Genomic DNA, 25,314 nt, shown 5'->3' with positions numbered 1-25,314 from the left:
AACAATAGATGTAGAGTGGCAGTCCTCATTGTGCAGAAACCCGTCAACTCGACCAGCAGCCCGCATACAGATCCCGTGACCGCGCGGAGAAACGTCATTTGTTTACTTAAGCTCCGCCCATTGACCCATCGACCAACTCTCCTCTTCGCCTAGTCCCCCTCCTTGTCCTTCTACACCTCTCTGTCTCGCACCGCCGATTTTTGCATGATGGCCAGTCTGACTGATTTTGTCGACCTCAACTCGTCGTATCTGGCGTGTAAGCTTAACCCCTTCACGTTTCGTACCCTGGTCCTTTCTCCGCATTTTGCATGTGATTGGCGCTGACCCTGGCAGTGTCCGCCGCGACTATTGCTTTCAATCCAATCTTTTGGAAGTGAGTTGCCTCCATTGAAAAATTTTGCGCCTCATGAATCACCCTACTAAATTGAATCGTGCTGCAGCATTGTTGCCCGCGCAGGTCAGTCTCTTTACGGAGGATAGAACGTATTGGTACTTCGGTCACAGGGCAGCTAATAACCGATGCTGTCACAGAATACAACAACCACATCCTGACTCGCATTTTCGGCGGTCCTTACAGAGGATGCTATGCCCTGGCTGTTGCCATATTTTCCCTCGGTATTCTGCGTGATCATGTCTACAAACTCGCCCTAGATGAGCAACCTTTCTATGCCCCGGTTCACCAACCTCTTATTGGCGGAGTTCTCTTCGCCTTGGGATCCGTCCTTGTTCTCTCCAGCATGTGGGCACTCGGTGTCACTGGTACATATCTAGGTGACTACTTTGGAATCCTTATGGACGCTCCCGTCACTGGCTTCCCCTTCAACGTGACCGGCTCGCCGATGTACTGGGGAAGCACCCTCAACTTCCTCGGTGTCGCCCTCTATGAAGGCAAGGTCGCCGGCCTTCTTCTAACTGCCCAGGTCTTTGTACTTTACTGGTTCGCCCTGAAATGGGAGGAGTAAGTGGTCATTCATAAATTCGCCATCCACTCTCCCAGAAGCACGACTGACCTCCATATTAGCCCTTTCACTGCCGAAATCTACGCCAAGCGCGAGCGTGAGCGTGCCAAGAAATCCGGCGGCAAGAAGCAATAAGCGAACATAAGATGGCCGGGTTAGCAAGGGCATTCAACATCTGCAATCCGCGCTAGAAAAGGTCTGGCCGAGACCTCGCGGGATCCCGGCCAAAATACGAGACAAAACAAGGCCGGACCAAACTGGACATCGGAAGTCCATGCCCCCATCAGACTCACGGATTGCAACATTCACTAGCAGATGGATACATCCGAATCTTCAACGATACTGGGGCAGTAGACGATAGACCATCCTTGTTATCCATGGGTACCCGTCTGCAGATCCGTGCCACGGGTATTCAGTCCCCATTTGATTTTTTTTCCCCTTACGCGACTACCGAAAAGAATACCGTTACAACCAAACCCATTGCGACCACAATTATTTTTCGAAGAGACTTGTTAGCTCATTGCAGTGTGTAAATTATCCATTATGACTAGAGCTATGGTGATCGGGATGGGACAACCCATGCGGGATTTGCTGGACTAGGTGGACCATGAAGACCCTATACCCTAATTCTCATGAAGTGAGCGTTTATTCAAAATTTCGTTTTCAATGTGCCCTATTGTATTATTAGAGTGCAGTAATCAATCCACACTCAATTCTGAACCCGGCGTGAATCCACGAAATCAAGTTCAAAAGACGAGCTATTTGAGTCTAATTTCGTTACACCGAGCTCGTCTTCCATTTCGGGATAATCTAAGTTATCCGTTACACATCGAAGGTTTGAATTTCTTCTCTTTCCCTTTGCCAATCGAGCTGAATAGGTTTCTTATTGGTAATATCCCTAATAACTATTCCAAACGGCGAGTTTAATTATGGGATTTATAAATACCGATATTGTCCTTTATTCTCTTTTTGGCATTTACCTGTGACAGGTCTATTTTGAGGTAGGGGAGGTAGGGTAGGTATGTGCTGAGAGGTCTCGAGCCGAGCCCAGGGTCCGGCCCCAGAGCTTTTATCTTGTGGAGAAGCGCATCTAACTCTGTCGGACATCAACATGTTGGACCGAATTATCTGCATGGAACGGTTCCTGAACATCGGAGAATAACCTTTCGTCACGAAGTCGAAGACGGGACAAGCTCGGATTCAGCCAGAGTGGCTCTCTGTTCGCTGCTAATGAGGTGCCCGTGAATACGGGTGATCGGCATCTATTTTTAGGGGGACCGCTTACTTATTCATGGGACAATACGAAGGAGATCGATACTCGGTCTCCTATTCTGTTCTCTCCTGAACTAGAGAGGAAAATTCTCCATTGGGTTCGTATTATTTTAGGTCACATTCCGCGGGTTATGAGAATTGGTTGTTTCCCGTTCCTGTTCCTGATCCCCTCTTTGGTTTTTACTATTCAGGGGCATCTTGGTAGCCCTCCATGTAAATGAATGAAAATGCCTAAATTCGGCATTCAAGAGAGTTCGATAATACTTCGCTGAACAATGCTTCTCCTGGCGTTCTTTTCAGTCCGTCTCTGAATAGCCTCGTGGCGCATCCGTTTCATACTCCCGTACCTCGTAGAGCCCTTCGCTTCCATCACGCATACGAGATGGGGCTCTGGGGTCATCCTACCCTGGGGCCAAACTAGTCCCGTAGCTCTTCATTTCGAGCACATTGAGTATGGGTTGGTTGCTAGAAGCTCCGGATACGATGGCAAAAATAGCCTCGCATCCTCCCATGGACCCTCCCTTGACAGCCCTATACGAGCCACACCTGAAGGATCGGCATGTTTTATGCCACAATGTGAAGTAAACTACGCTAACACGGAATGATGTTGATAGTCACTAGCCGAGAACAATATGACTACACGAATGCTCCCCATGTCAGCGTCAGTATGGCCGACGAGAAGTATAAAGTCGCCCTGGATTCCAGTCGAGATATTGTTTTCCATTCCACAGCAAAACAAGCTACAAGCTTCTCATCCTAGCGACACAAACCCCTCAATCTCACTGTTCTACTGACTTTTCGTCTTTTGATCAATACCCAAATTCTGATCTCATAGCAACATGTATCTTCCACTCATCGCCCTGTCCGTTGCCGTCACGGTCCCCTTGGCCAGCGCTTATCCCATCAGTGGTGACGGTGTCAACTGCCGCTCTGGCCCTGGCACCAGCTACAGCGTGGTCAAGAGCTACAAAAAAGGCGAAGAAGTCTCTATCACCTGCCAAGCTACTGGTACCAGCATCAATGGTGACGAGCTCTGGGACAAAACCTCGGACGGCTGCTACGTAACCGACTACTACGTCAAGACTGGCACTACCGGCTACGTGACAGAGAAGTGCGACGGCGGTAGCAGCGGTGGCAGCAACGGCACCTTGCCCGGACTGAGCTCGACTCAGTCTGCCCATGCAAAGGAGATCATCGCCGAGGCCAAGAGCGAAGACCTTGGTCATCATGGCTGCACGGCTGGTATTGCGACTGCACTGGTCGAGGTAAGCACTCAAGCACCAATAAACTTCATACCATAAAAGATCCCCGGCTAAGCACAGTTGCACAGTCGAGTATCTTGATTTACGCCAACAATGCCGTCCCTGAGTCTCTCAACTACCCGCACGACAAGGTTGGTTCGGACCACGACAGTGTGGGTATCTTCCAGCAGCGCGCCATGTACTATCCGGACATCGCGGCCGATATGGATGCTGGCAAGTCTGCGGCCCAGTTTTACAAGAAGATGCAGGGCATTAGCGGCTGGAAGACCATGGATGTTGGTACGCTCTGCCAGAAAGTCCAGGGGTCGGCCTATCCGACTCGCTACGCGGAACGTGTCGCGGAGGCAGAGAAGATTTGTACTGCCGGTGGCTTGTAAATTGGCCAAATATGAGATCTTCTTGGTTGCTGAGACGTTGGAGATTTGGGATTGAGAAATTGTCTTCTTCTTATTCTCTTTCTTTCTTTTCGATTTCTGTTCTTTTTCTGTTCTTTTCTTTTCGATGAAGCTGTAGATATTTTCCCTTTCTTGGTATTACTGTTTCAATAGAATTGTTTACGTTCTTTGGAATATACTTGAATTTTATGTTGATTCTTCTCTTGGTCGATACATTAGAGCCATCTTACACTCACGCAGCAGCTCTACATCAATAGACCTTTTTCATGTCCTTTGTCTCTTAAATGACATTTCTCAATCAATTCACATGCAGAACTGTCAACATATTAAGGCTTTTGTGTTCTCACTTAGTGAAGATACGAGTAATTGCTCAAGATATCGAAGTAATGCTGAACTCACTCGCGCAGTTCAGTAAGTTCATAGTATTTCATCTCCTATTGGAAAGTGTTTCGTCAATGTACTTCATAATTTCGGCCAGAAATGCTTTCAAATAGCTTATTTTCGACTTTGGCATTATTACTTTTCCTCTTTTTTTTTAAATCATCCACAACTGACATTTTCTGTGGCTCTTGCTACAAATCTTCTTCTTGACACGCTAGCCTCGCGATCCCTCTTACCTTCTCTCACTCATTTCCAATCTTCTATCCTAAGTTTCTCCCGTTTGCATGTTGCTTCCTCTCACACTCGTTTGTTTACATCAAAACCCGCCAAGCGTGAGCACCAGTACATTCATTTCCACTCTGCTACACTCGTTTGATATCATCTGGAGGCCTCAGATCTAACTTTCATGTGAATCCGGTGAGCCTCCTAATCCCTATATCATTATTTACCTTATCTATACTAATTCTGCAACGCGCTTCAAGACACCTGGAGCAAACTTGGTATTTTAACATTCTGCAATTGCAAGCTTCAGCCACAGCACAGTTATCAAAATGATGACCAGGTCAAAACTCCGTCGCATGCTTTCGGCTCCTTTGGCGGAGATGTCTCTCAATCAAGTTACACCTACGCGTCGCGTTGCTCTCTCGGGGTCCCTCGGGTCTTTGAAGCAAGACTCGCCTCTTATTGAGAGTTATGTAACCAAGGAAAATATTCCCATGAGTCAGGATATCCCCGCAAGAGCCCAGGCTTGTCCATTAACCCGGGTTCCTCTTGACTGCTGGCTTCAAGTGCTAGAATGCCTTCACCGGCGCGATGTGTCGGCTGTGAGCATGGCATCAAAGCAGCTGCGAGCGTCTGCCGAGCCGATTCTCTACCGAGTTCTCTTCTGGGAGTGGTTCCCCATTCCGTTTTTGCAGATCTTGAAGCTTCTCCGTACCTTTTATGAGAGACCGGAGCTTGCTGTCCTGGTTCAGCATGTCAGCTTCACGGTCTCCTACCCTGACAATCCGTTCATGCCATTCATGCCCAAGGACGAGTGGAAGAAGGATCTCCGCGGTTTTGCAACGGTCCGGAATTTTGCGTTGAGCATCATTCGCCAGGGGAATTTTGCAAACGGCACTCAGTGGAAAGAAGCCTTGAATGAAGGTCAAGCTAATGCGTACGCGGCAATCCTCATCTCCCAGCTGCATGGTCTCCAGACCCTCAAGCTAGACTGCTCTTTTGTCTTGGATCACGGTTATCCAGGCCTGATGATGACTCAAGCTCTCCTCCACGCTCCAGCGGGTGTGATGTCGGATTTCACACGGCTACGAGTCGTGGACTACGGCAACAACTCTCCCCGCCTGATGGCCTACAACGCCGAACAAGGTTAGGTACCCATGTTCGGTGGCCTGGAAGGATTGAACGACTCCCAGTTCCTGGGCTGGTTCTTCCTCCCTGCACTCCAGTCCCTCGGGATGTGGATGCAGCATTTCAAGCTTGCAGAGTCCATCACCAATGCCATGCAAATCCCCCACGCCAAATGTAACTTGGGCCGTCTCCAGTGTCTATCTCTAAATCAATCGATGGCTAACACAACAGACATGATCTGGATGCTGGCCCAGATGAACTCGCTGGAGCAGCTCCGCCTCGGTATGCAGTATGCCACCAGCCTCGAAGCCTGGCGTAGCGTCGGCGCCATCGAGCCTGGCCTGCTACATGTTGCCCCAACGCTGCGTCGGCTCACGCTGAATCCGCACTTTGCACTCATTTTCCACGGCGCATATGAGGCCCCACCCCAACAGAAGGCGATGAAGCTCACGCACGGCATCCTCCGCACCTTTCCAAATCTGCACACTATCCGTCTGCCCGTCTCTGCCCTCATCGGTTGGGGTATGGCGCAGGAAGACCTGGCCGAGGCGCTGCCACTGCACATTGTCGACCTCGTGCTGCGTGATTGTCAGATTGACCAGTACCTGCCATTTCGGAGACTGGACGAAATTCACCGTCAGTTGACGTGGTTCTTGTTGTACCAGGTCCAAAACTTCAAGCGCTTGCGCCGGATCACTGTCTTTATCACCTGCCCTTATGGCGATCCCTTCCAACCAGACCGTAACCTTATCCGTCAGCTTGGCCGTGATAAGGGCGTGTTGGTCAACCTCATGCACCCGAATGGACGGCCTTTGGATAGGAGCTAGATTGTTTTTTTTTTCTCTCTCCCTTCACTACTTTCTGTGGTCCCTTGTTACCGGTCAACGCGAGCCCGAAGAGATCTATGGGCATGATCTTCATGTCTTTGGAGAGAAGGCACGCTTGTCCCAGGTTATATGTATGCATATTACGAAATCTCCCCTGATCATCGACTTAATGAATCGTTCATCGTTAGTTGCAAACATATGGTCCCAAGAGAATGGAAAGAGAATGGGCAAAAAGTTCAAAATTATGCGTTTTCATAATTTCTTTTTCATAAAACTAATTTCATCTACACCCTCAAGCCCAAGTATTCAAGATTCCCATGAGTCGCTCTAGTCTGACAGCCATACCACCTGTGTATATTGAGTGAGCTTAGACATTTTAAATAGAAATCTCTTTGTACGAGAGAGCTCGCCGCTCAAAGTGGTACCATTTGCACAGAAAGAACCTGAAAAAAGCAGGTCAAATGAGTCTATGATTCTCTACAGATCAGATTGTTCGCGCCAGAGTTGAGGTTGTTCATTGAGTTCTAACGGATGAAGGATATTGGATGAGCTGCCTTTCGGCTAGAAAATACAAGACGAAGGCTGGATGTGGAAAGAATATTAAAGAAAGAAAAATTGAAATTGACTATTTCCGTTCTCCGAAGGGTATATTTGACAGCGCATGGTCCAGGGCGTTGCGCCGTGGGCGAAAGTAGATGGAGAGAGATTTATCCCCACACATTGACCGAATACCACCAACACCACGCTATGAGTGCATTAAAGGGCAGAATAAGATGACAGAAATGAGTAAAAACCGTAGAGAGACATGAAATACGGGGAGCGAGTGAAGGAAAGGGAGAAGCAACGGTAAAGCCAGGGTCGCCCAGCAGGCTTTTTACTGCCGTCGTCCGCGGCCCCTCTTCGCCGTCGTGCGGCTCTCGTCCACAGTCTCGACATCGTCTTCGTCGGTGCCCTTCTTGAGATCTTCGCCCTCGGCCAGACCCCATTTCTCGCGGTCGTACCAGTCTTCGCCATCGCTCATCTCGCCAACGTGGCCCTCGGCCTTGCACCACTCGAGTACGTCGGCCTTCATGTGGCAGGCGCGCAGGAGAGAGTCAAGCATATGTTCAAAACCGCGCACGGTCTCCTCCTGTTTCTGGATATAGGACCACAAGAGTCGACGAGTCTCCTCGGCCTCGGTAGCGGGAAGACCAAAGTTCGCGTCAGGGCGAACATTTTCAGGAATGAGAAATAGCGGGTGAGGAACTAGAAGGGTATTGGAACTATCCGTAGAGAACGTGGGGGATTGGTTTCCAGCCTCTGGAAGGTTGACCGCATTGGTTTGGGCGCGAGTGGTCATTCGGCGAGGTGGCTCCGGGGACGAACCATCTTGCATCTCTTCATCTTGTTCGGTTTCGTTCTCAAGAGCCTCGTCCGTATCGGCCTTCTCGCCGTCCTTGGATATATCTATGTCCTCCTGCTTTTCACGGCGGCCCAAAGTTCCATCCTGGCTGGCTGGAAGACTGATATTGTTACCTCTTGCAGCAGACTCTTCTGAATGCTGAGGCAGATCTTTGACAGCAGCATCGGTTTCTTCTGATTTCACACCCTGAAGAGGTTCTGGGACATCATTGGCAGCCGCTGGTTGCGCGGTGGCCTCTGGGGCGTCAGTCATCTCCACATTATTCTCCACTTCATTCGGGGCCTGTTGTCCTTCTTGCCCGAGAATGCCCTTTTGCAGCATCCCTTGGGATCCATTGATGGAGGAATTGAGGGATTCGTTGATCACAGGGGTACCAGACTCGCTTATCCGTTGCTGAGCTAAGGAGGCGTTTTTGATGTCATCGGCAGTTCGAGGCTCAAAAATGTAGCGGTCGTCGAGGGTTTCCACAGTGCCACAAGGCATCCAACCGCCGTCACCGAGGAATTGTCGGTGTAGATTCCTCGCTCGCCATAGGAGAGCTCGTTCTTGGCGCAGCTTTTCCTCGACTGCCTGTGTCATATCTTCCATGGCTTGTGAGGTATAAGGTTGGGACAGCGAAGGATGGGAGGGGAGTTCGGACGGGTGCTTGAGCGGACACATGAGCGCTGGAAAAGAAAGGAAATTTGTTAGCCCGCAGAAATTAGTTGTTTCGGTGCAATAACCATGGTCACAAACTTTCTAATGCGATCCCTGAGAATGGGTTCTCTTCAGCGGCGGCCGCATCGGCCTCAGAATCTTCAGCCTCCTCGTCCAATTCATCGCCTTCGGAATCATATCGTATCGGATTGCGCTGTAAAATATGACGGGTATAGCCGGCATGTTCGATCTTCTAAATTCGGAGAAATGACACCGCATGTCAGCCAGCAAGTCTTTTGAATAGGTCGCAGCGGAGGCGATCTCCCGAATGTAGCCCGGCAAAAGGCAGAACGCACCTCTTTGTAGAATTCTTCGGCATTTATGTAGCCCAGTGCTCCCTCACGAACATACTTCGCGTTCGCTTTCATTTTGTTGCCGCGGTTTGTTGGTTGGATGATGGCGTCGTCGGGGCCGGAGTCTGTCCGAGGAAGACCGAGGTTAGCAACAGAGCCTGGGCCAGCAGTGTCGAACGAGTTCGACTCACCATCGCGTTCTCTGCGTAGTGCACGTTTCATGCCAACAATTGTGTCAGCAATCAGCGCTGCTTGGGTCGCCATGGCTTCTGGTCTGCGACGAGGGTCGTCGGTTCAAACACGTCCGGGTAGCGCTTGAGGGGAGAGGGGTGGTCTGGAGAGGATGAAATGGGGGGCCTCTCAGGCTACAACGTGCTCAGTGCCAAGATGGATGGCCAGAGTGATCGGAACACAGAGAATCAACAGGATTGCCCACGGCAAAAGAGTAATACGAGCGGCAATGTGACGAAGCTCTTGGAGAGAGCTGCGACGGCCGATCGCCGCTAGCCGGTTTGGGCCTGATTATGATAAGGGCAATGCACGTGATTAGCCCTTCACGACGTCCCTTTTGGGACGCATTCTATAGACACGATCTTGGATGGATGGAAAGGCAATGGATTTTTTTTAATTTCTTAGCCTAATACCACAGTTTGAGTGAGATAATCAAACAATTTATTTATCAATCTTATCATTCAGGCTCATGCGACTCTGTCCTACGAAAGATGGCCCAGGTCGGTTGCTATTATAGCTCAAATCAAACTACCGTTGCTTGTCCCTTGCTGACAACTTAACATTCAAGGCCGGCTTGTCCCAGAGTACAAAGCAGTCCTGATCGAGCCACTCCTTTTCAGGCTCTGCAAGCTCCATGTCAAAATTGAAAATCATTCTGGCAAGAATGCTACGCATCTCGACATACGCCAAGCTATGCCAAGCAACAAACGGTGAGTTAGCAATTTGACGAACAAGAGGAAGAGTGAAGGGGGCAGAGAAACATACTTCCGACCAATACAATTCCGTGGGCCAAAGCTGAAGGGCTGCATCGCAGTTTTGGAGTCATTAGCAAATCGTGGATCCAGGTCCGCCAAGTGTCTCTCTGGAAGAAATTGATCCGCATCGACAAAATTGGTGGGTGAATGGTTTGCTGCCAGCTGGCCGACCGAAACGATGGTCTAAGAAGATGTATTTGTGAGACTGAGAAATTTCTCATATATACCAAACATAGTTTGTGTACTTACCCCTCCAGGTACCCAGTTGCCAGCAATCATATCCCCTTGAGCATCTACAATGCGAGGCAGGCCGACACTCACTGGCGGATACAATCGAAGTGCCTCAGTCAGAGTGGCCAGGCAGTACTCCAGCTTGTTGCAGGATTCCAAAGTGATTTCATCCTCGTTATGGAATGTCGACCTAATTTCGTGCTGCAGTTTTGCCAACACCCGAGGATTCCTCAACAAGAGATAGGTCACTCCCGACAGCAAGGTTGCAGTGGTTTCAGAGCCGGCAATAATCAGCGTGCTACCATTTGTGATCATTTCCGGGAAGCTGAATCCCTTCTCAGTGTTATTATACTTCAAGATATTTCCAAAGAAGTCCGCTCTTTCGTTCGATTTGGTGAGCCGGGCCTTGACCTTCTCCTTGGTCATGTCCATATGCGCATTTCTCTGGTTCATGATACGCTTAGGTGTTATGAGCGGTAAAAGATATTTGGAACCAGGGAAACGTCGAGACACATTTGCATAGGCTCCGAGGCGAAGGTGGCTAAAGAGTATGGTGATCCACTGGTGATATTCGGAATTCTTGAGGCAGTCGAAAGGCTCCCCAAACGCCAAGTCTCCAATGACATCAAATGTGGTGAAATTGTACCAAGACACCAAATCTACGACGGGCTTGCCATCCTCGATTTTCTCCCAGAGGCGCTGCATCAGGAGGTCCACGTAGCCACGGATGATAGGCTCCTGGCCACGCAGCGAGCTATCCGAAAATGCGTGCGACAAGAGCCTGCGAAAACGAGAATGATCCACGTTATTGGAATTGATGATGCTCGGGGCGCCTCCAGCCGTTGGTGGATAGAATCGATAATCCTTATCCTTTTGCCCATGGCCCGGACGTGTACCATAGATCACCTTCCATGCGTCCCCGTCGATGAATGAGAGCTCATCGGGAGCAATACGAACTACTCCGCCATACTTTTCGTGCAAAGCTTTGACCTGTTGTGGCAAACGCCCACCTAATATCATCCTAATATAGGGTATACGTGTGGCCGCCATCGACTTCGGGCCAGGATATTTCGACAACGGGTGAAACAGGACATTGTATACAACTGTGACCACAAAGTATGCCAAGATCTATATCAGATGAATCAGGTCGGTCAGAAGTCTTAGCAACACATTTCAGTTATTTTCAGACGCACCAGCACCAGGCCCAGGCCTGTCAAAGCCAGAGCAATGCGTGGCGGCGCGCCTGCTTCGAGCGAAAGGCTAGGAATGACTGCCATGCTGCCCACAATCAAGAGCCTAAGAGCAGAGAAAGATTTCGAGTGTCTTGATCTCGCCTCCTTTCTTCACTCAGTTTAGACCTTTTAAATCATCAAGGTCGGGTAAATTTGCCGATCATACCCCCTCTTCATCTGAGCCGGCGTTTTCATGTCACTACGACATCGTACATAATGCCTCATCTTCCCTGCAATTCACCTGTCCCGTCTGTCCTATACGGGTATAGGCGAGACCCCGCATGTTGTGCGGCATGAGTCCGTATGAACTGACAATCCACCAGGCCCAGTACCAGGCCCAGTCGTGTTTCAAGTCCAAGTCCAGGCTTGCATGGTCCACTCCCTGAGTGGCTTCGCCACGCCTCGACCAACCCGCAGGCTGTAGCCTAGGAGAAGATCACAGCACGGGCGCCTCAATAACCTTCCGTATAAGCATCTGCAGGACTCGGGAAGGGCTTGCCAGAGCAAACACTCGCGTGATAGGCTGACTTGGCAACGTCGCAATTTAGTTACTCCCCAGGCTGGTCCTCCGAGCTAAGGCCGCTGGCAGCCCCACACCTGTATGTAGCCTTGAGGCCCAGTAATTGCCCAGTTATGCGCGGTAAAAAGCACATTACAGTGCTTATGATGAAGCTGTGAAACCCGCAAGGGAGACTCGGCACCTGATCATTTTATGCATCGGGATAATTTTTTGTGCTTTATGCTCAAGGGAGTAAATCCTGGATTACCATTTTCACATGTCCCTTCCAAGTTTGCGTGCTCCTTTTTAATTGCCAAGCACACAGTCAAATCGAGTTGCTTGCCAGTGGTCATGGTTATATGATTCTCATCCTTATGGGAAGCATGGCTGTTATTTTCCGAACGGCAATATGGAGACACAGGAACAGTGATCATAAGCTGGGTTTTCAGCATTCAATAGAGATTATCATTAGTGCATAGCAGCTTGGAAATATGGTGATACGGTGATATCTGGGTAGATACTGAACCAGGGAAGCTCGCAGCTGAATCTAGCAAGGCACAAAATGGCCGATCGGATCACCAAATCGACCACACCCACAACACTGAAAGGTTCTTCCGGATGAAGAAACAGGTGCTGAATTTTCAAAGACGGTGAAAGGCTCATTGTAACCATCTAGCAGATAGAGACTATATCTGACGGGATCGTCAGCAATATTATAACCACCAATCAGTGTTCAGGGTATTTTTCTGGGTAGGCCCAGTCCCTATTACATCCTTGCCCCTCTCTTCCAAGAAAGTCGGCCATTCCCGGTCGATATGAATGCCTCAGGGTAGACGAAAACACTCGAAAACATACAAAAATGTCGGACGCAAGGCCTGATTTGCACCTTGGTTTCTTGACTCATGAATGGTGTTTATATTTGACAGGAATAGCACATGTTGCAGGACGAGTCTCCTGTGCATATGTCTCATAAATGGAAGTAGAATTGAAAATTCTTAACTAGAATTGTTCCGCCCGGGAAGAGAAACGCTATCATAGGAATATTTGATACGGGTTTCCCATATCTCATATCGTCAAATTGCGTGAGTGGTATTGGGATAGGGAGTAGGACCGCTGTGGATAAACGGAAAATGTCAAGAAGGGACAGGACCGTTACGTATACGGACGCGCCATGGACGGCCAGTTCTGTCAGGCCAACGCACATATGGGCGCACATAATTCAACCTGAAGGGGTCCAACTTCCTTACCATCATAGTTTTCGAGTCAAAGCAATACCAGAAAAGTACACGTGATGTCTGGATTGGCCAGATGCTAGCTACTCAATAACTAATTACATTGCTCATGAAATTCGCCAGAATTGGGGGCGGGGAGAAGACAGGGTATACGCCTACTGGCTATGCTTAATCGTCTGCATCCACCCACACCAGAATGCCCTTCTTATCTGCGCGCATCTCGCCGGTAGGAAGGACGCGGAGGGTCTTGTTGAAGTATGTATCAACCACAACCAGTTGCGGCTGGATCCAGAGCCCGCGTTTAGCAGCCAGGATATTGTATCGCACGACGTGCCGGCTCAAGGGCACAAGCTGAACGACGGTGGTCTTGGGTCCGCTGAAGGCGAAATGCTCGCTGGCTTCCATCATCAGGTTGAAGGTCAGGAAATGGGTTGATGGGTTCTCCAGCGTGTATTCCAGGTGGATCAAGCCCGATAGGGCAGTGGATGCCGATGCGGAAGCGAGGACGCGCGGCTCGCCCATCGGAACGACAAAACGGGGGATCTCCAGGATAGTCGTGGTGATGTCAGTTTCAGCATGAGTGGAGCTTGTGCTTCCAGAGGGAAGCCGGTGCCAACTGATTTCTAATGCTAGATTAAGAGCTGTGGGGCGGCGGTCACCCAGGATCAGCTTTTGAATGTCGAGGACAAAGTTGGATTCGCGAAGTTCTTCGGGGCCGATGTGTGGTGTGTCTGGGCTGACGAGGTATTCAGGTTCAAGGTTGCATGTCGTGCCGTCGCTCACACTAAGAAGCTTCAAGGCCATCCTATCGATCACAAGAGGCTCTAGAGCAAACGACACGACTTTAGAGTTGAGACACCACCTCTGAAATAGACCACCCGGCTTGGCTGAGTGATCTTCACTGATCAAATCATCACTGACTGAGAAGAAGTTCGGCCAGGGCAAGGGATGGATGCGAGGCATAAAGTCGTAGTTAGCTTCGAATGGCCGGATGAAAGAAAGATTCACCGTAATGGTCTTGCTGATTGGAGTCTGTACATCCGAGACAAGGTGATAAACGGTGGAAACTTCCAGAGTGTACTTCGCGGCGTCCTGTGTCTCCGCCAGCACAACAGTGAGCTCCTTTTCAGATGCACTGTCCATGACTCCTACAGTCCGTTTGAGGAAATGAGAGGGGCCTTCCGTCGGAGAACTGGTTCCGGATTCTAAAGGGTCTTCATCGCCATGGCCATCTAGCCACTGCAAAGTCGTTGTAGACTCGGGGCTACCGAAAAGTCTAATTTCCGCGGACACATCAGCAGCCTCGTCTTCCTCGTTGTGGATCTTGATCTTCAAGGCCACACGCTCATTGACGTAGCAGGTCTCTATCAAATTAGGGGTTGAGATTCGGATCTTGGGGGGCTTTGGCATAATCTTGCATCGGCCCGTCTCACGATCCTTGCCGACTCTTCGTCGCGAAGGTCCCTTGGGGGTTTTCTGCCACCAGTAGGAGTCTTGCAGGCCATGAGCGGTGATCACATAAGTGAGATCAAACTTTTCCTCTTCAACCAGCATGGTTATGGAAGCAAGTTGTGCCTCGCCCGCTTCGCGGGGCGTACATATCAGATTGTAGATCTTCGTCTGAGATGGTCCAATCGACAGATCGGCAACTCCAACCAAGGTAGCCAAGCCGCCCGTTGGAGACTGTATGGATGAATCACCAACAGAGCTAGGCTCACGGAGTGATATTGACGAAAGACAACAAGGCGTTGTCGTATCCGCATTCTGGTCCTGGTCGGATTGGAGTTTCACAGGGCGGAGGCAGCCTTCAAATACTAGCTTCACTTCCGAGAGCCTGATCGGTGCCGAGTTGGGTTGGGCATGCGATGAAATGGTTAGCTGGGCCTTGAGAGGTTCCCCCACGTTCCCTTCAGATTTCTCAAAAACAATAGATGAGGTCACTGAGACATATCGAGATCAGCTTTGAAAAGTCAACACAGTTGTCCAAAGCACATTAAAACTTACAGCTCATCATAACATCCTCAGCTCGAAGCACGACCGAGGGCTTGGGTGCCTCTGCAGGAAGATCCTCGAGGCTTTTGTGAACGTCATAGTGCCATGTAGATCGCGGTGGGAAGACTAGCGATGGGAAAGTTAGAATATATGACCGAGCTATAATATAGTAGATACAAGATAGCTCACCCTTGTTGAAAAGTTCCCAATCCACCCGCAATAGGGTCTCGGCGTTCTTGGTTCTCAGGGCACACTCTCTTAGAGCCCACCCAAAGTTCTCCATCAATTGCCACCAGCCAGCACGGCGCCAACTGATGGTCGACCATAGTGGCTCGAGAATACCATATGCCTCGGTCCAGGAGCCCACACGCATATACTCTTCCGCGATCTCGAGGCTGAGCCTCTCTACTTGTCGCGTTTGATGTCGTTTAGAAAATTCCTCGAGAGCAGCGTTCAATGAGCTCAGTATCAGGCCGGAGTGGTCAAAACCTGTCTGATCTGGCTGTGAGGCTTCAATATGTGTTTCAGGCGCGAGATATGTGTCATATAGATATGATTTATTGGCAATTTGGGAGGCAGGCGATTGTTCCGGGGGAATGCGATCCTCTTTTGGAATCTGCTGAGCAAGATTCCGCCGGAGGATTGTATGTGTGGCTGCTCGATACAGCCAATAGCCCTCGTGGTGAAGTTGCTCCCAGGGAGTGACTCGTTCGCCTGCGGGGATCGATTTCTCAGGAGGATTGAAAAGAGAAAAGGCCATCATCCCTTGGTCACCAGAAGCGTCCAGGGATGGCAAAAATATCTCTGCACGACGAATGAGCTGGGCCATAACAAGAGACCAGCGCGCCTCCCAGGCCTCCCAGCCATAATTCTTGCTGCCTTTGCCCCGCCGGTTGACAATATCTTTTGTACGGATCCGATGATCAACCCAAACCCGCACTGCGGTAGTGGTTTGAGCTGTCCATAACAGACAACGAATGATACGAATCGCGAGAGTGTCCCCCAACAGACGGGCGTCGTTAAATCGAGGATCCCAACCGGCAATGTTCTCAAAGACCTCTTGTCCAAATAATGTCTCATATGCACTCTCATAGTTTCGGCATGCAGCATCCATCTCTTGCCGGAATTCCGCGAGGATTCCAAGCTTGAACTCATAGCGTACATTCCACCCCTGAAGGGATAGCGTCTGAGAAGTACCGCTCGTTGGCGGTGCCGTTGGAGGTGGGATGGTGCTCCGATTCCGCTTTCGCCGAGCGTGTTTAGACAGATCACGATAGTACTCCACCACCGAAGGCTGTAGTAAAGAGAACAAGGATCTCGCAAAGTCCTGTAGTTCGGAGGATGTCGCATCCGGTGGAATAACAAAAATAGACTTCTGATCCGAATTTGTTGCTCTCCGAATCCCGGCAACACGGTCATCGATCTCGCCAGCATAGCCTCCATCCCCCTCCTCCGATATCAGCACAACCAAAAAGCGCGTCTTGAACCCAGAAGATGCCCACTCCTTTTTCAGGCCATTGATCTCGATTTTCAGTTGGTTGTCACGTAGTGAGTCCATGTTCGGGTCGAGGGAAAGGGGGAAGAAATTGATCACTGCTGCCGGGACGATCTCTTGGTGTTTCGTCACCCACATTGGAGTGAGGAGACCATCTGGGAAGGTCGGGGAGCCAGGAGTCAACGGGGAAATGGGCGAGTGGAGGACATATGGTGCGTTGGACCCCGAGGGACTCCCGTCCGATGTAGTCGTCGGACTTGCTGGAGAGGAGTTCTGTGGGGGATCTGCTTTGCGCGGAGGGAGCCTATAAGTCTACATGAGAGTTAGCATGTTTCCTGCATACCAAGACGGCTCGCTGACTTCGGCGAATTGCTTGCAGCAGTGCGGTGACAAGAAGCGCTTACCCGACCCGTGCTCTTGACCCGATACCCTAGCTGTAGTGATGACGAAGTTGCACTGGAATTGAGAGAGGATCTCCAAGACATCTGGGAGCCATCTTGCTCCAAAAGAGTACTCCGCAACTCCTCCGCAATCGCCCCGCTCAACGGTGGGAAGTCGGAGAAGATCTTAGTGCCCCTCTCCTCCAGAAGAGGGTAGTCGACAGCGGACCCTGTGTCATCTTCAATATCTGCCTCGAGGCCCGTAAGTAGGACCAGCGGGAGGTTGTGGTTGACGTAGTCTTGCGGGTAGGCGTCCATTGCGGACAAGAGTAGGATGCGTGGTCTTGGTCACCGCATGTCTATAAAGGCGATACTGTCCCCAGGGCGGGTCAATGGATGGCGATTCAACGGCAGCCCCAAAATCTTGTGCGACACTGAAAGGAAGAACACAGATAGTCCGTGTGGTGAAATGCTGGCACGGTGAATAATCCAGAATAATCCTGGATCATCCTTGGGAGCTCCAGGGTGTCGGGATATTGCCGCGGGCGGGCGGTCAGCATCGACACGACCCGTGTTTGTTTAGATGCCGCGGTGGTTCCAGTGGGTGCCAATAGATAGAATCCTGATATTATCAAACTCAGAAACCCTTTTCCCCTGCTTGATTTTGTTCGGCTCAAGAAGAAAGAAAAAGACCTCGCAGGTCTCTATACCGAGTTATACGTATCCCCATGTTCTGCTTGGTCGGGGCCCTGATACGCAATCGGGATATATATATTTTAGGTGGTGGTCGAGATATATCCGTAGTGGGACGCGGAAGGTTTCACTAACCAACGAGCACATGGCTCAATCGAAGGCGCTACATATATAAATATCGGTCAATCATGATAATTGGTAGGTACATATAGCCCGTCATACAGATAGGTGCCTCCACCTGTGGTTTCTACGAGGGTACTCCCTCGACCGAGTCGGGATATCGGTCGGATATAGTTGCCCTAGACTAGTAGGTTTCGATAGCCCCCAAACAGCTTGAATGCGGCACGATATAATTCAATCTCCGAGATTGCGGGTAACCCGCCGATCGACATGGCCCAAGTTGGACCGGAATATTAGCAGCATTGACATTGCATTATTCGTAGTGTGAGCAGGACCAACAGCACAGGCATTATGGAGTCGACTACCGCGAGGATCGGGCAGGGTACTCTATTTTTGCTCCGGTAAGGGTCTTCTAGAATGTTGAGATTGGCTTCGACAGCTCCCACGTGGATTTCTCGAACAATCTCTCGGCTCCATCGTTGTGCGCAAAACTATAGACGGAGTATATACTGGGTATCCTCTCCTCTCCCTGTCCGGCTACCTTTAGACAATTAACTCTGAAGAGACCCATCAATCCCACACATTCGCTCGACTTCGGTCATTTGGGTCTTCCGATTTTTTGCATTTCCCCAAACTCTCCGATCTCCTCCAACCCAACACGAACAGGGGATGGGGATCGGTGTTGGTGCTTCCTGTTTGGGCCACTGGTCACAAACGAGTGGGAAATTGGGATCCATCGGTGGAGCTGAAGGCGTAAACGCTAAACTAATTTATTCTGATGGGCCAAACGGAAAAAAAAATCATAGCCGCTTGGAGAAGGTTTAGGCCAGTAGACATGATTACAGTATTTAGTATTTACTAGGATTCCGGCTGTTAGTTCGTTCACCTGAGATTCTTATCCTTTAGGGTCCCCCTCCCCCTTCGACTCTAAGACTTCCCCTCTCTAATACTCTTGTCGCTCTCTTTTCTTCTCCAGCCACTCCTTAATTCAACGTGATCATCTTTCTCGCCTGCCACTCCCTTTCTCCTATTTTCCTTGTCATCTCTCGCTTTCCTCGACCAACCCTCCGGATCCCGCTCTGTAAGGGGGGTTCACTAGGCCCAACGCAAAACCCGCCAGAGCGGCGCGCCCACCCTCCCCAAAAAGAGAAACCAACTGCAGTGATCCAGCGACTGCAGCAGATCATGCGCGCTGTCATTTCATTTGCGCTCCCACCCTGCATATCTCGTTGACCCCAGAACAAGTACCCTGATAACCCTGGGTGAGGTGGAAAACAATCGGACTCGGACTCGGCTGCCACCCGTTCCCGGGTTGTACCATCAGTTTTCCTTGGAACTATTGAACGCCATGCATCTGAACGAAACTCCGCCGGCGCCGCCCAAGCAAGCGGAGTCGGCCTTGCTCAGTCGTCGTCGCCGTCGCAAGTCGCTGCCCTCGCGCGGCCAAGGAGCTTCCTCGTCCGCCGATCCAACGTCCCCCGAAGTCATCTCCTCGTTGATCTCATCGCTGTCCACGATCTCCGTGCCCCTGAACTCGCATTTCGATAACGTGCCCCGAATCGACTCCAAGGATTCCTCCGATCCTGGGCTGCCAGAGGTTCCACACACCGCACCGTGTTTTACCATTCCTCCTTCCAAGCAGCATGGCTTTGGCATGAGTTACGGCACCTACGCCGCGGTCGAAGAGCCCCCGCACAGTCCGTTTTTGCATCCAGATGATGCGGCCTCGTCACCTGTCATTCGCATGGCCAGAGCGCCTCCGTCACCCAAGTCCCCTCGCTCTCCGAAATTTAAACCCTTCAAAACGACCGATTCATCCACCCGCCCGGCGTCGAGGGATTCCTATACGTCTGTAAGGGCCGCCCCGGAAGATACTGCGTTCGGGACGATCAGCACTGAGCCGGCCCCCCGTGTCTCGAAAGCCCCCAGCATCGCGTCCAACAGCTCCGCCGGCCGAACGAAGAGCCTAAAAGGTCATTTCGGGCTCCTGAAGAAATCTTCGCGCGAGTTCTCGGGCGACAAGGAATCGCAGGCCGATCGCTTGCGACGAACAACCAGCTATAGCGACAGCCTGCGACAAAATACTCCTCGCAGCCGGGCTAGTATCCGATCTTTGCACTCCATGGCGGACGTCGCGGAAGAAACGGCGCCTCATGGCCTGAAGGAGGAATCGAGCGAAGTTTTGGTGGCCAGCACCCCGCCAAATAAAGAACTGCCCTCAATTCAGAACACACCCGATCACCACAACAGCCCGGGCGGCATCGGTAGTGGTAGGATTATCCCTACCCGTGATTCGTCTCTGCGTCACCGACACAGCCAATCCTCAGCCTCGAAGAAGCGGCGATCTGCTCGTCATAGCCGGTATTCATCCACGGCCAGCAAAGAATCTACCTCGGAAAATGGATTGCCAGGTTCGAGTAACGACGCGGAGCAGGTCACACGGAGAATTCAAGAGCTGAAAGACCAGCAGCAGAGAATCAAGACCGAGCTGGAAGTCGACGACAGCCCTGGAAGGTCCACCAAGACAACGCCAATGAAGTCAAAGGGCTCGCGCAGCTCAAGTCAAGTGGACCTAGGGCGAACCCCTCTAACTTCGTCCAAGAGCGAGCATTCGGTTCTGAATGAGAGTGCGCCTTCGCCATCTGTGATGACTGGAAAAAGCCGTACGGGGAAGCCGGGTGCACCTTTGGCATCCAAGCCTACAAACTTCTCCCCTCAAGTACCAAAGCATGCGGAAAACCATGAGAATGAGAAAACACGATATAGACGATCATTAGAGCCCGTGACCCCCACTAAGTCACATCGCCGCACGCCGTCCGGTCCTGGCTTAGTTGGTCGTACCTCACTCAATACTGAGAGACCGTCCAGTGCAGATTCGATCGATCTGGCCGTGGATGATTATATCTTCTCTCCGAAACTCACCCAAAGGGTTGTTCATCCCGCTACTGGGCGTAGTATCGCATTTTCTGAAGTCGGTGATCCCAAGGGCCATGTGGTGCTTTGCTGTCTTGGTATGGGTCTCACTCGATATCTCATGGCGTTCTATGATGAATTAGCTCGGACCCTCAACTTACGCTTGGTGACTCTGGACCGTCCTGGTGTGGGTGAGAGCGGACCACACCAGCTGGATGAACCAAGCACTCCGCTCAGCTGGCCTGGTAAGTTTCAGTCTTTTCTACACGCACAAACTTGTCCTTGATGCTGACAGACGCTAGATGACGTCGCTATTGTTTGTAATTATCTCCGAGTAACTAAATTCTCCATCCTCGCTCATTCCGCCGGAGCAATCTACGCTCTTGCGACCGCCCTTCGAATTCCCCAGCATATTCGTGGGCGCATCCATCTTCTTGCTCCCTGGATACCCCCTTCTCAGCTCTCCAGCATCGGGTCCCAGAAAGACCCTGCCCCTACAAATGCCGTTCCGTACTCTCAACGAATCCTGCGGGCTCTTCCCACATCCATCCTGAAGGTGGCCAATACCAGCTTCATGAGTGCCACAAGTGCTAGCATCACCACCAGCTTGCCAAAGTCCCCACGACGATCCAAGAAGAAGCCCACAAAGGAGACAGCCAAAGAGACAGCCAAGGAAGACCTGGTTCCTCCCATTCCAGATGTCCCTTCGGGTATTGCGAATGATGCACAGGCGCAACCTGATGGACTCGCCCCACTTGGTTCTAGTGCCAAACTATCTAATATATCCCATGCTGGATCCCGGAAAAGCGATGCGACCCTGGGGTCTCGTGCGAAGTCTCCTGAAGAAGAGCGTGAAAGACAGCGTGACTATGACACTCGACTCACCCACCGGATCTGGGAACTCGCGACGGCCAATGCCAATCCGGCTGTTGATCTCTTGATTTGCCTAGAACGCCGTCAGACTATTGGCTTCCGCTATGTGGATATCACCCGGTCCGTCGTGATCCACCACGGCAGCAAGGATACTCGTGTGCCCGTGGAGAATGTCCAATGGTTGGGCAAGACAATGCGTCGCTGCGAAGTGCGAATTCTCGAAGGCGAAGGTCACGGTCTCATGGCCTCCGCCGGCGTTATGGGCAGTGTCTTGACCGAAATCGCGAAAGAATGGGAAGACTGGACGACCATCGTTCAGGGAAAGCGAAGAGGCGCTACTGCTCACCACTCTTCTCGACCTGGTCTTGCCATTAATACCTAAACGAACCTGAACCAACCCGCCTCGTCCATATTCAGCTGTTTCTGCTTCTTGCGGCAGTGACTTCTGTGGTCCTTTTAATATCTTCTTCAGTTTCCACTCTGCCTACCGAACCCCTACGCATTATGCCCCGTCGCCCCGTCATCAAAATGCGGCCTTCATAGCCGTCCTCTACTTAATTGTCTTCCCCCCGATCCCTCCGCTACAGCTGGTTCTGCAGTTCCTCCCATCGCTGTGACTTTCTCTACACTCCCTACACTCCCTACACTCTTAACACCCACCATACATACCCATATTACATAAACCTAATAGTGGCCGATGTACGCCCGTCTATGGATTCATGTGGAGTCGCGCCTCGACCAAAACCCTGTTATTTAGCATAATACCCATGCCAGCTTTGATCTCATTCCATCTTTGAATCTATTTTTCGTACGAATTTTCCATAGTTCATATCATACTTCATTGCCAGTGTGTGCGTATCCTCAATATCCCGTGACGTTGCTTTGACTCCTGCCAAGCATCACGCTCAGACTGAGTCCCGCACTCAGGGATGGCCTTGGCCCCTGGGAGTTCGGAAGCAATCCCCACACCCGTTCCGCCCAGTCCTGTGTCGAACGTGTCTCACCTCACACGGTCACAATTCAGGGTTGTTGTGTCGAATTGCACTGAATCTGTACTGCACGGCGTTCATATGCCCGCCAAGCAGCCTTGTTGAAGCTTACCCGGGGGATTTCTTGGCGCCCGGCCAACCTGTCACATTGCGTTACCAAATTGGAGGGTCGCGTCGGGACGTTTTCATGGTCGCCGGCCTCTCGATTATTATCCTCGATCGAAAGAACCGTTGCGATTCTCTAACGCATTTGAAAAGCGGCTGACGATCCAGCCCCGCCCAGTATGCCTTCTCAACGGCGTATGCGGCTCCTCATGGTCGCAGCTATCGCGCTCATCTGCATGTGCTTCTATTATTCGGTATGAGATCACTCCGCCATGCCCGCGTTCAGCCCTACGTCCTGCCATTTATTGCTCCCCGCATGATTTTAATCTATACCACACGTATCACAGGGCGAGGCCAGCAAAATTCAGAACCAGAAGTTTTATCGATCGACTCTCGAGGCGATGCGAGTGAAGGAGGCGGCGAAACAAGCGCTCGCGGCAGAGAAGGCCCACGATCCTGTCGGAGCGGTCAGTTCAAAAAATGTCGCGAGTGTCCAGGGGGACAGCGCCGCTATCGAACACCCGGCCATACCGCCGGCGCAGGATAAAGAGGCCGAGATGGAGGAGATTCCCATCGCCGGGCGCACTAGGATGAGTGTCCCGAAGAAGGGCAGTCAGGACTCATTGTCGAACTCGGGTGTGGTAGAGGCTCCGAAGGAACAGCCTGAAGAGAAAGAGGAAGATCCGGAGCACGAGAATGCCAAGGACGAGCTGAATACTATTCTGAAGCAGGCACCTGGTATGTGTTGTGTTTCCTTTCTTTTCTTTTTCTTCCCTCTTGTGTTGCGCGTCTGGAGTTACAGAGAATCTATGGGACTAACGCTTGCTGTCTCTCTCTAGTCATCGTCTTCTCCAAGTCCTATTGTCCCTTCAGTAAAAAAGCTAAGACCATTCTGCTGGACCACTACTCCATCTCGCCCGCACCATATGTCATTGAGCTGGACCAGCACCCGCTCGGAGCAGCACTGCAGCAGCTCTTGGCGCAGAATACTGGAAGACGGACGGTACCGAATGTTCTTGTCAATGGCAAGAGCATTGGTGGCGGAGATGATATTGCTGCCCTGGACCAGAGCGACGAGCTGGCATCGACGCTGCGTCAACTTGGTGGCAAGTGGATTTCGGATGTCAGCCATAAGACTCCAGAATTGGAACATCTGTGAGATTGGAGCTTTGTCCTGGATGCAGTGTAATTTTTTTTTTTCATTTTTATCATCATGTCCCAGAAAAGGGCCGAGCGGGTTTTGTTTAGTTACGCGTAAATTGCCTGGCTGTACATAGTGTCTATGCTGTATGGAACTTGAAAAGAGACTTTGTCATTTTACTTCACCTTAAAACACAGCCACCAAGGCACCAACCAAGGCATCAAATATATTGACAGCCCATTTTGTCAGGCCACAAACACCAATGTAGAAATATCCATACCATCACGTGATGATAAGATCGCCCGATAAGCAACCCTACGCTAGACCGGAACGGGCCCTAAGCGACGCACAATCCCGTGACGTGCAATTTCGCTCCACCATCAACTCCAACCCGAATTTTGATCCTCCCGACATCGACAATTCACCCCCCTCGGCCAATTCCACCCACGCAGTCAAGATGCGGTACATTCACTCCGAGGAACGGCTGCCCATTCCGGACAATGGTGAGCTTGCGACTTTTTCTTGATTTTCGAGAGAGGCCATGGATGGTGGGAAAGTGTGGTGGAATTTGCGGTCGCACCTCTTTCACGGGCAGGGGAAGTGCTTCACCTGAATTCCAGCAGGGAAGCAGTATCTTCCTACTCGACAATGAAAAGACCGCTATTCCTTTCGACAAGTGACCACACAAGCGACAAGAGGAGGATTGTGCTTTTTTGATTTTGATCTATTCTGGATCACACACACTTTTGGACTAGAAGGGGCATATCGTGCCTAATAAGGAACATCGGCTGATTAGTTCTCTTTTTCTCTCTACAGTGAAGGTTCACATTCGTTCGCGGGTTGTGACCGTCGAGGGCCCCCGCGGCAAGCTCGTCAAGGACCTCTCCCACATTGCCGTCACCTTCGGCCGCCCCGAGGCCAACATCATCTCGATCGAGCTGCACCACGGTGCCCGCAAGGGTGTCGCTACCCTGCGCACCGTCCGCACCCTCATCAACAACCTGATCATCGGTGTCACCCGCGGCTTCCTGTACAAGATGCGTTACGTCTACGCTCACTTTCCCATCAACGTGAACATCGAGAAGAACGCTGAGACCGGCTGCGCCGAGATCGAGATCCGCAACTTCCTCGGCGAGAAGTACGTCCGCCGTCTCACTGCCCAGGCTGGCGTTGAGGTTATCACCTCCCCCAACGTCAAGGATGAGCTCCAGCTCTCCGGAAACTCCCTGGAGGCTGTCTCCCAGAGCGCCGCCGACATCCAGCAGATCTGCCGTGTCCGCAACAAGGATATCCGTAAGGTGAGTTTACTCGAGCTCTAATTTTCCTTCTCTTCCGAATCGGATTCATCCGCCGGGGACTTCACGAGGCCCATATGCTAATTCTACTGGTACAGTTCTTGGACGGTCTGTACGTGTCGGAGCGGGGCAACATCATTGAGGCCGAGTAAAGAATTAACGCTTGAAACGCTTGAATTGGGATCGGGTGTCCGGGAGAAGCTTCTTTTTAATTTCGCCTACTTGCATATAGGGAAGCAAAGCGGAATGACAAAAAAACAAACGACCTTGCAAAAATTCACATTTTCCCTATCTTGATGGC

General features: G+C 51.0%; 9 protein-coding genes across 9 annotated transcripts; 6 read left to right on the top strand and 3 right to left on the bottom strand.

Moving 5' to 3' along the window:
* Window positions 1-204: 204 nt before the first annotated feature.
* Window positions 205-1,094, top strand: N7462_000456 (bifunctional phosphatidyl-N-methylethanolamine N-methyltransferase/phosphatidyl-N-dimethylethanolamine N-methyltransferase; the record flags this gene model as incomplete). Its single annotated transcript, XM_057072182.1, has 5 exons — window positions 205-256; window positions 334-373; window positions 441-457; window positions 532-958; window positions 1,022-1,094. The coding sequence occupies 5 exons, from the start codon at window positions 205-207 to the stop codon at window positions 1,092-1,094; spliced, it is 609 nt and encodes a 202-aa protein (XP_056938712.1).
* Window positions 1,095-3,070: 1,976 nt separating this feature from the next.
* N7462_000455 (uncharacterized protein) lies at window positions 3,071-3,870 on the top strand (the record flags this gene model as incomplete). The annotated part of the gene is made up of 2 exons (XM_057072181.1): window positions 3,071-3,496; window positions 3,562-3,870. 2 exons carry the CDS (start codon window positions 3,071-3,073, stop codon window positions 3,868-3,870), a joined length of 735 nt encoding a protein of 244 aa, XP_056938711.1.
* A 950-nt stretch (window positions 3,871-4,820) lies between these two features.
* On the top strand, window positions 4,821-5,642 carry N7462_000454 (uncharacterized protein; the record flags this gene model as incomplete). Its single annotated transcript, XM_057072180.1, has 1 exon — window positions 4,821-5,642. One exon carries the CDS (start codon window positions 4,821-4,823, stop codon window positions 5,640-5,642), a length of 822 nt encoding a protein of 273 aa, XP_056938710.1.
* A 6-nt stretch (window positions 5,643-5,648) lies between these two features.
* N7462_000453 (uncharacterized protein) lies at window positions 5,649-6,446 on the top strand (the record flags this gene model as incomplete). Its single annotated transcript, XM_057072179.1, has 1 exon — window positions 5,649-6,446. One exon carries the CDS (start codon window positions 5,649-5,651, stop codon window positions 6,444-6,446), a length of 798 nt encoding a protein of 265 aa, XP_056938709.1.
* An 874-nt stretch (window positions 6,447-7,320) lies between these two features.
* Window positions 7,321-9,101, bottom strand: N7462_000452 (RXT2 domain-containing protein; the record flags this gene model as incomplete). The annotated part of the gene is made up of 3 exons (XM_057072178.1): window positions 7,321-8,513; window positions 8,584-8,737; window positions 8,841-9,101. The coding sequence occupies 3 exons, from the start codon at window positions 9,099-9,101 to the stop codon at window positions 7,321-7,323; spliced, it is 1,608 nt and encodes a 535-aa protein (XP_056938708.1).
* A 495-nt stretch (window positions 9,102-9,596) lies between these two features.
* Window positions 9,597-11,331, bottom strand: N7462_000451 (cytochrome P450; the record flags this gene model as incomplete). Its single annotated transcript, XM_057072177.1, has 4 exons — window positions 9,597-9,759; window positions 9,834-10,006; window positions 10,073-11,182; window positions 11,248-11,331. 4 exons carry the CDS (start codon window positions 11,329-11,331, stop codon window positions 9,597-9,599), a joined length of 1,530 nt encoding a protein of 509 aa, XP_056938707.1.
* Window positions 11,332-13,185: 1,854 nt separating this feature from the next.
* N7462_000450 (uncharacterized protein) lies at window positions 13,186-17,202 on the bottom strand (the record flags this gene model as incomplete). Its single annotated transcript, XM_057072176.1, has 4 exons — window positions 13,186-14,957; window positions 15,022-15,135; window positions 15,199-16,816; window positions 16,909-17,202. 4 exons carry the CDS (start codon window positions 17,200-17,202, stop codon window positions 13,186-13,188), a joined length of 3,798 nt encoding a protein of 1,265 aa, XP_056938706.1.
* Window positions 17,203-19,045: 1,843 nt separating this feature from the next.
* N7462_000449 (alpha/beta fold hydrolase) lies at window positions 19,046-21,865 on the top strand (the record flags this gene model as incomplete). Its single annotated transcript, XM_057072175.1, has 2 exons — window positions 19,046-20,855; window positions 20,913-21,865. The coding sequence occupies 2 exons, from the start codon at window positions 19,046-19,048 to the stop codon at window positions 21,863-21,865; spliced, it is 2,763 nt and encodes a 920-aa protein (XP_056938705.1).
* Window positions 21,866-22,978: 1,113 nt separating this feature from the next.
* On the top strand, window positions 22,979-25,165 carry N7462_000448 (60S ribosomal uL6 domain-containing protein; the record flags this gene model as incomplete). Its single annotated transcript, XM_057072174.1, has 5 exons — window positions 22,979-23,315; window positions 23,417-23,732; window positions 24,043-24,221; window positions 24,535-25,016; window positions 25,112-25,165. The coding sequence occupies 5 exons, from the start codon at window positions 22,979-22,981 to the stop codon at window positions 25,163-25,165; spliced, it is 1,368 nt and encodes a 455-aa protein (XP_056938704.1).
* Between the last annotated feature and the right edge of the window lie 149 nt (window positions 25,166-25,314).

Source organism: Penicillium macrosclerotiorum (assembly GCF_028827735.1).
Source record: "Penicillium macrosclerotiorum strain IBT 26536 chromosome Unknown utg000001l_segment0_segment0, whole genome shotgun sequence".
In the NCBI taxonomy this organism is placed as follows: domain Eukaryota; kingdom Fungi; phylum Ascomycota; class Eurotiomycetes; order Eurotiales; family Aspergillaceae; genus Penicillium; species Penicillium macrosclerotiorum.
The sequence above is the reverse complement of the archived record's forward strand: the minus strand, read 5'-3'. Positions and strand labels throughout refer to the sequence as shown.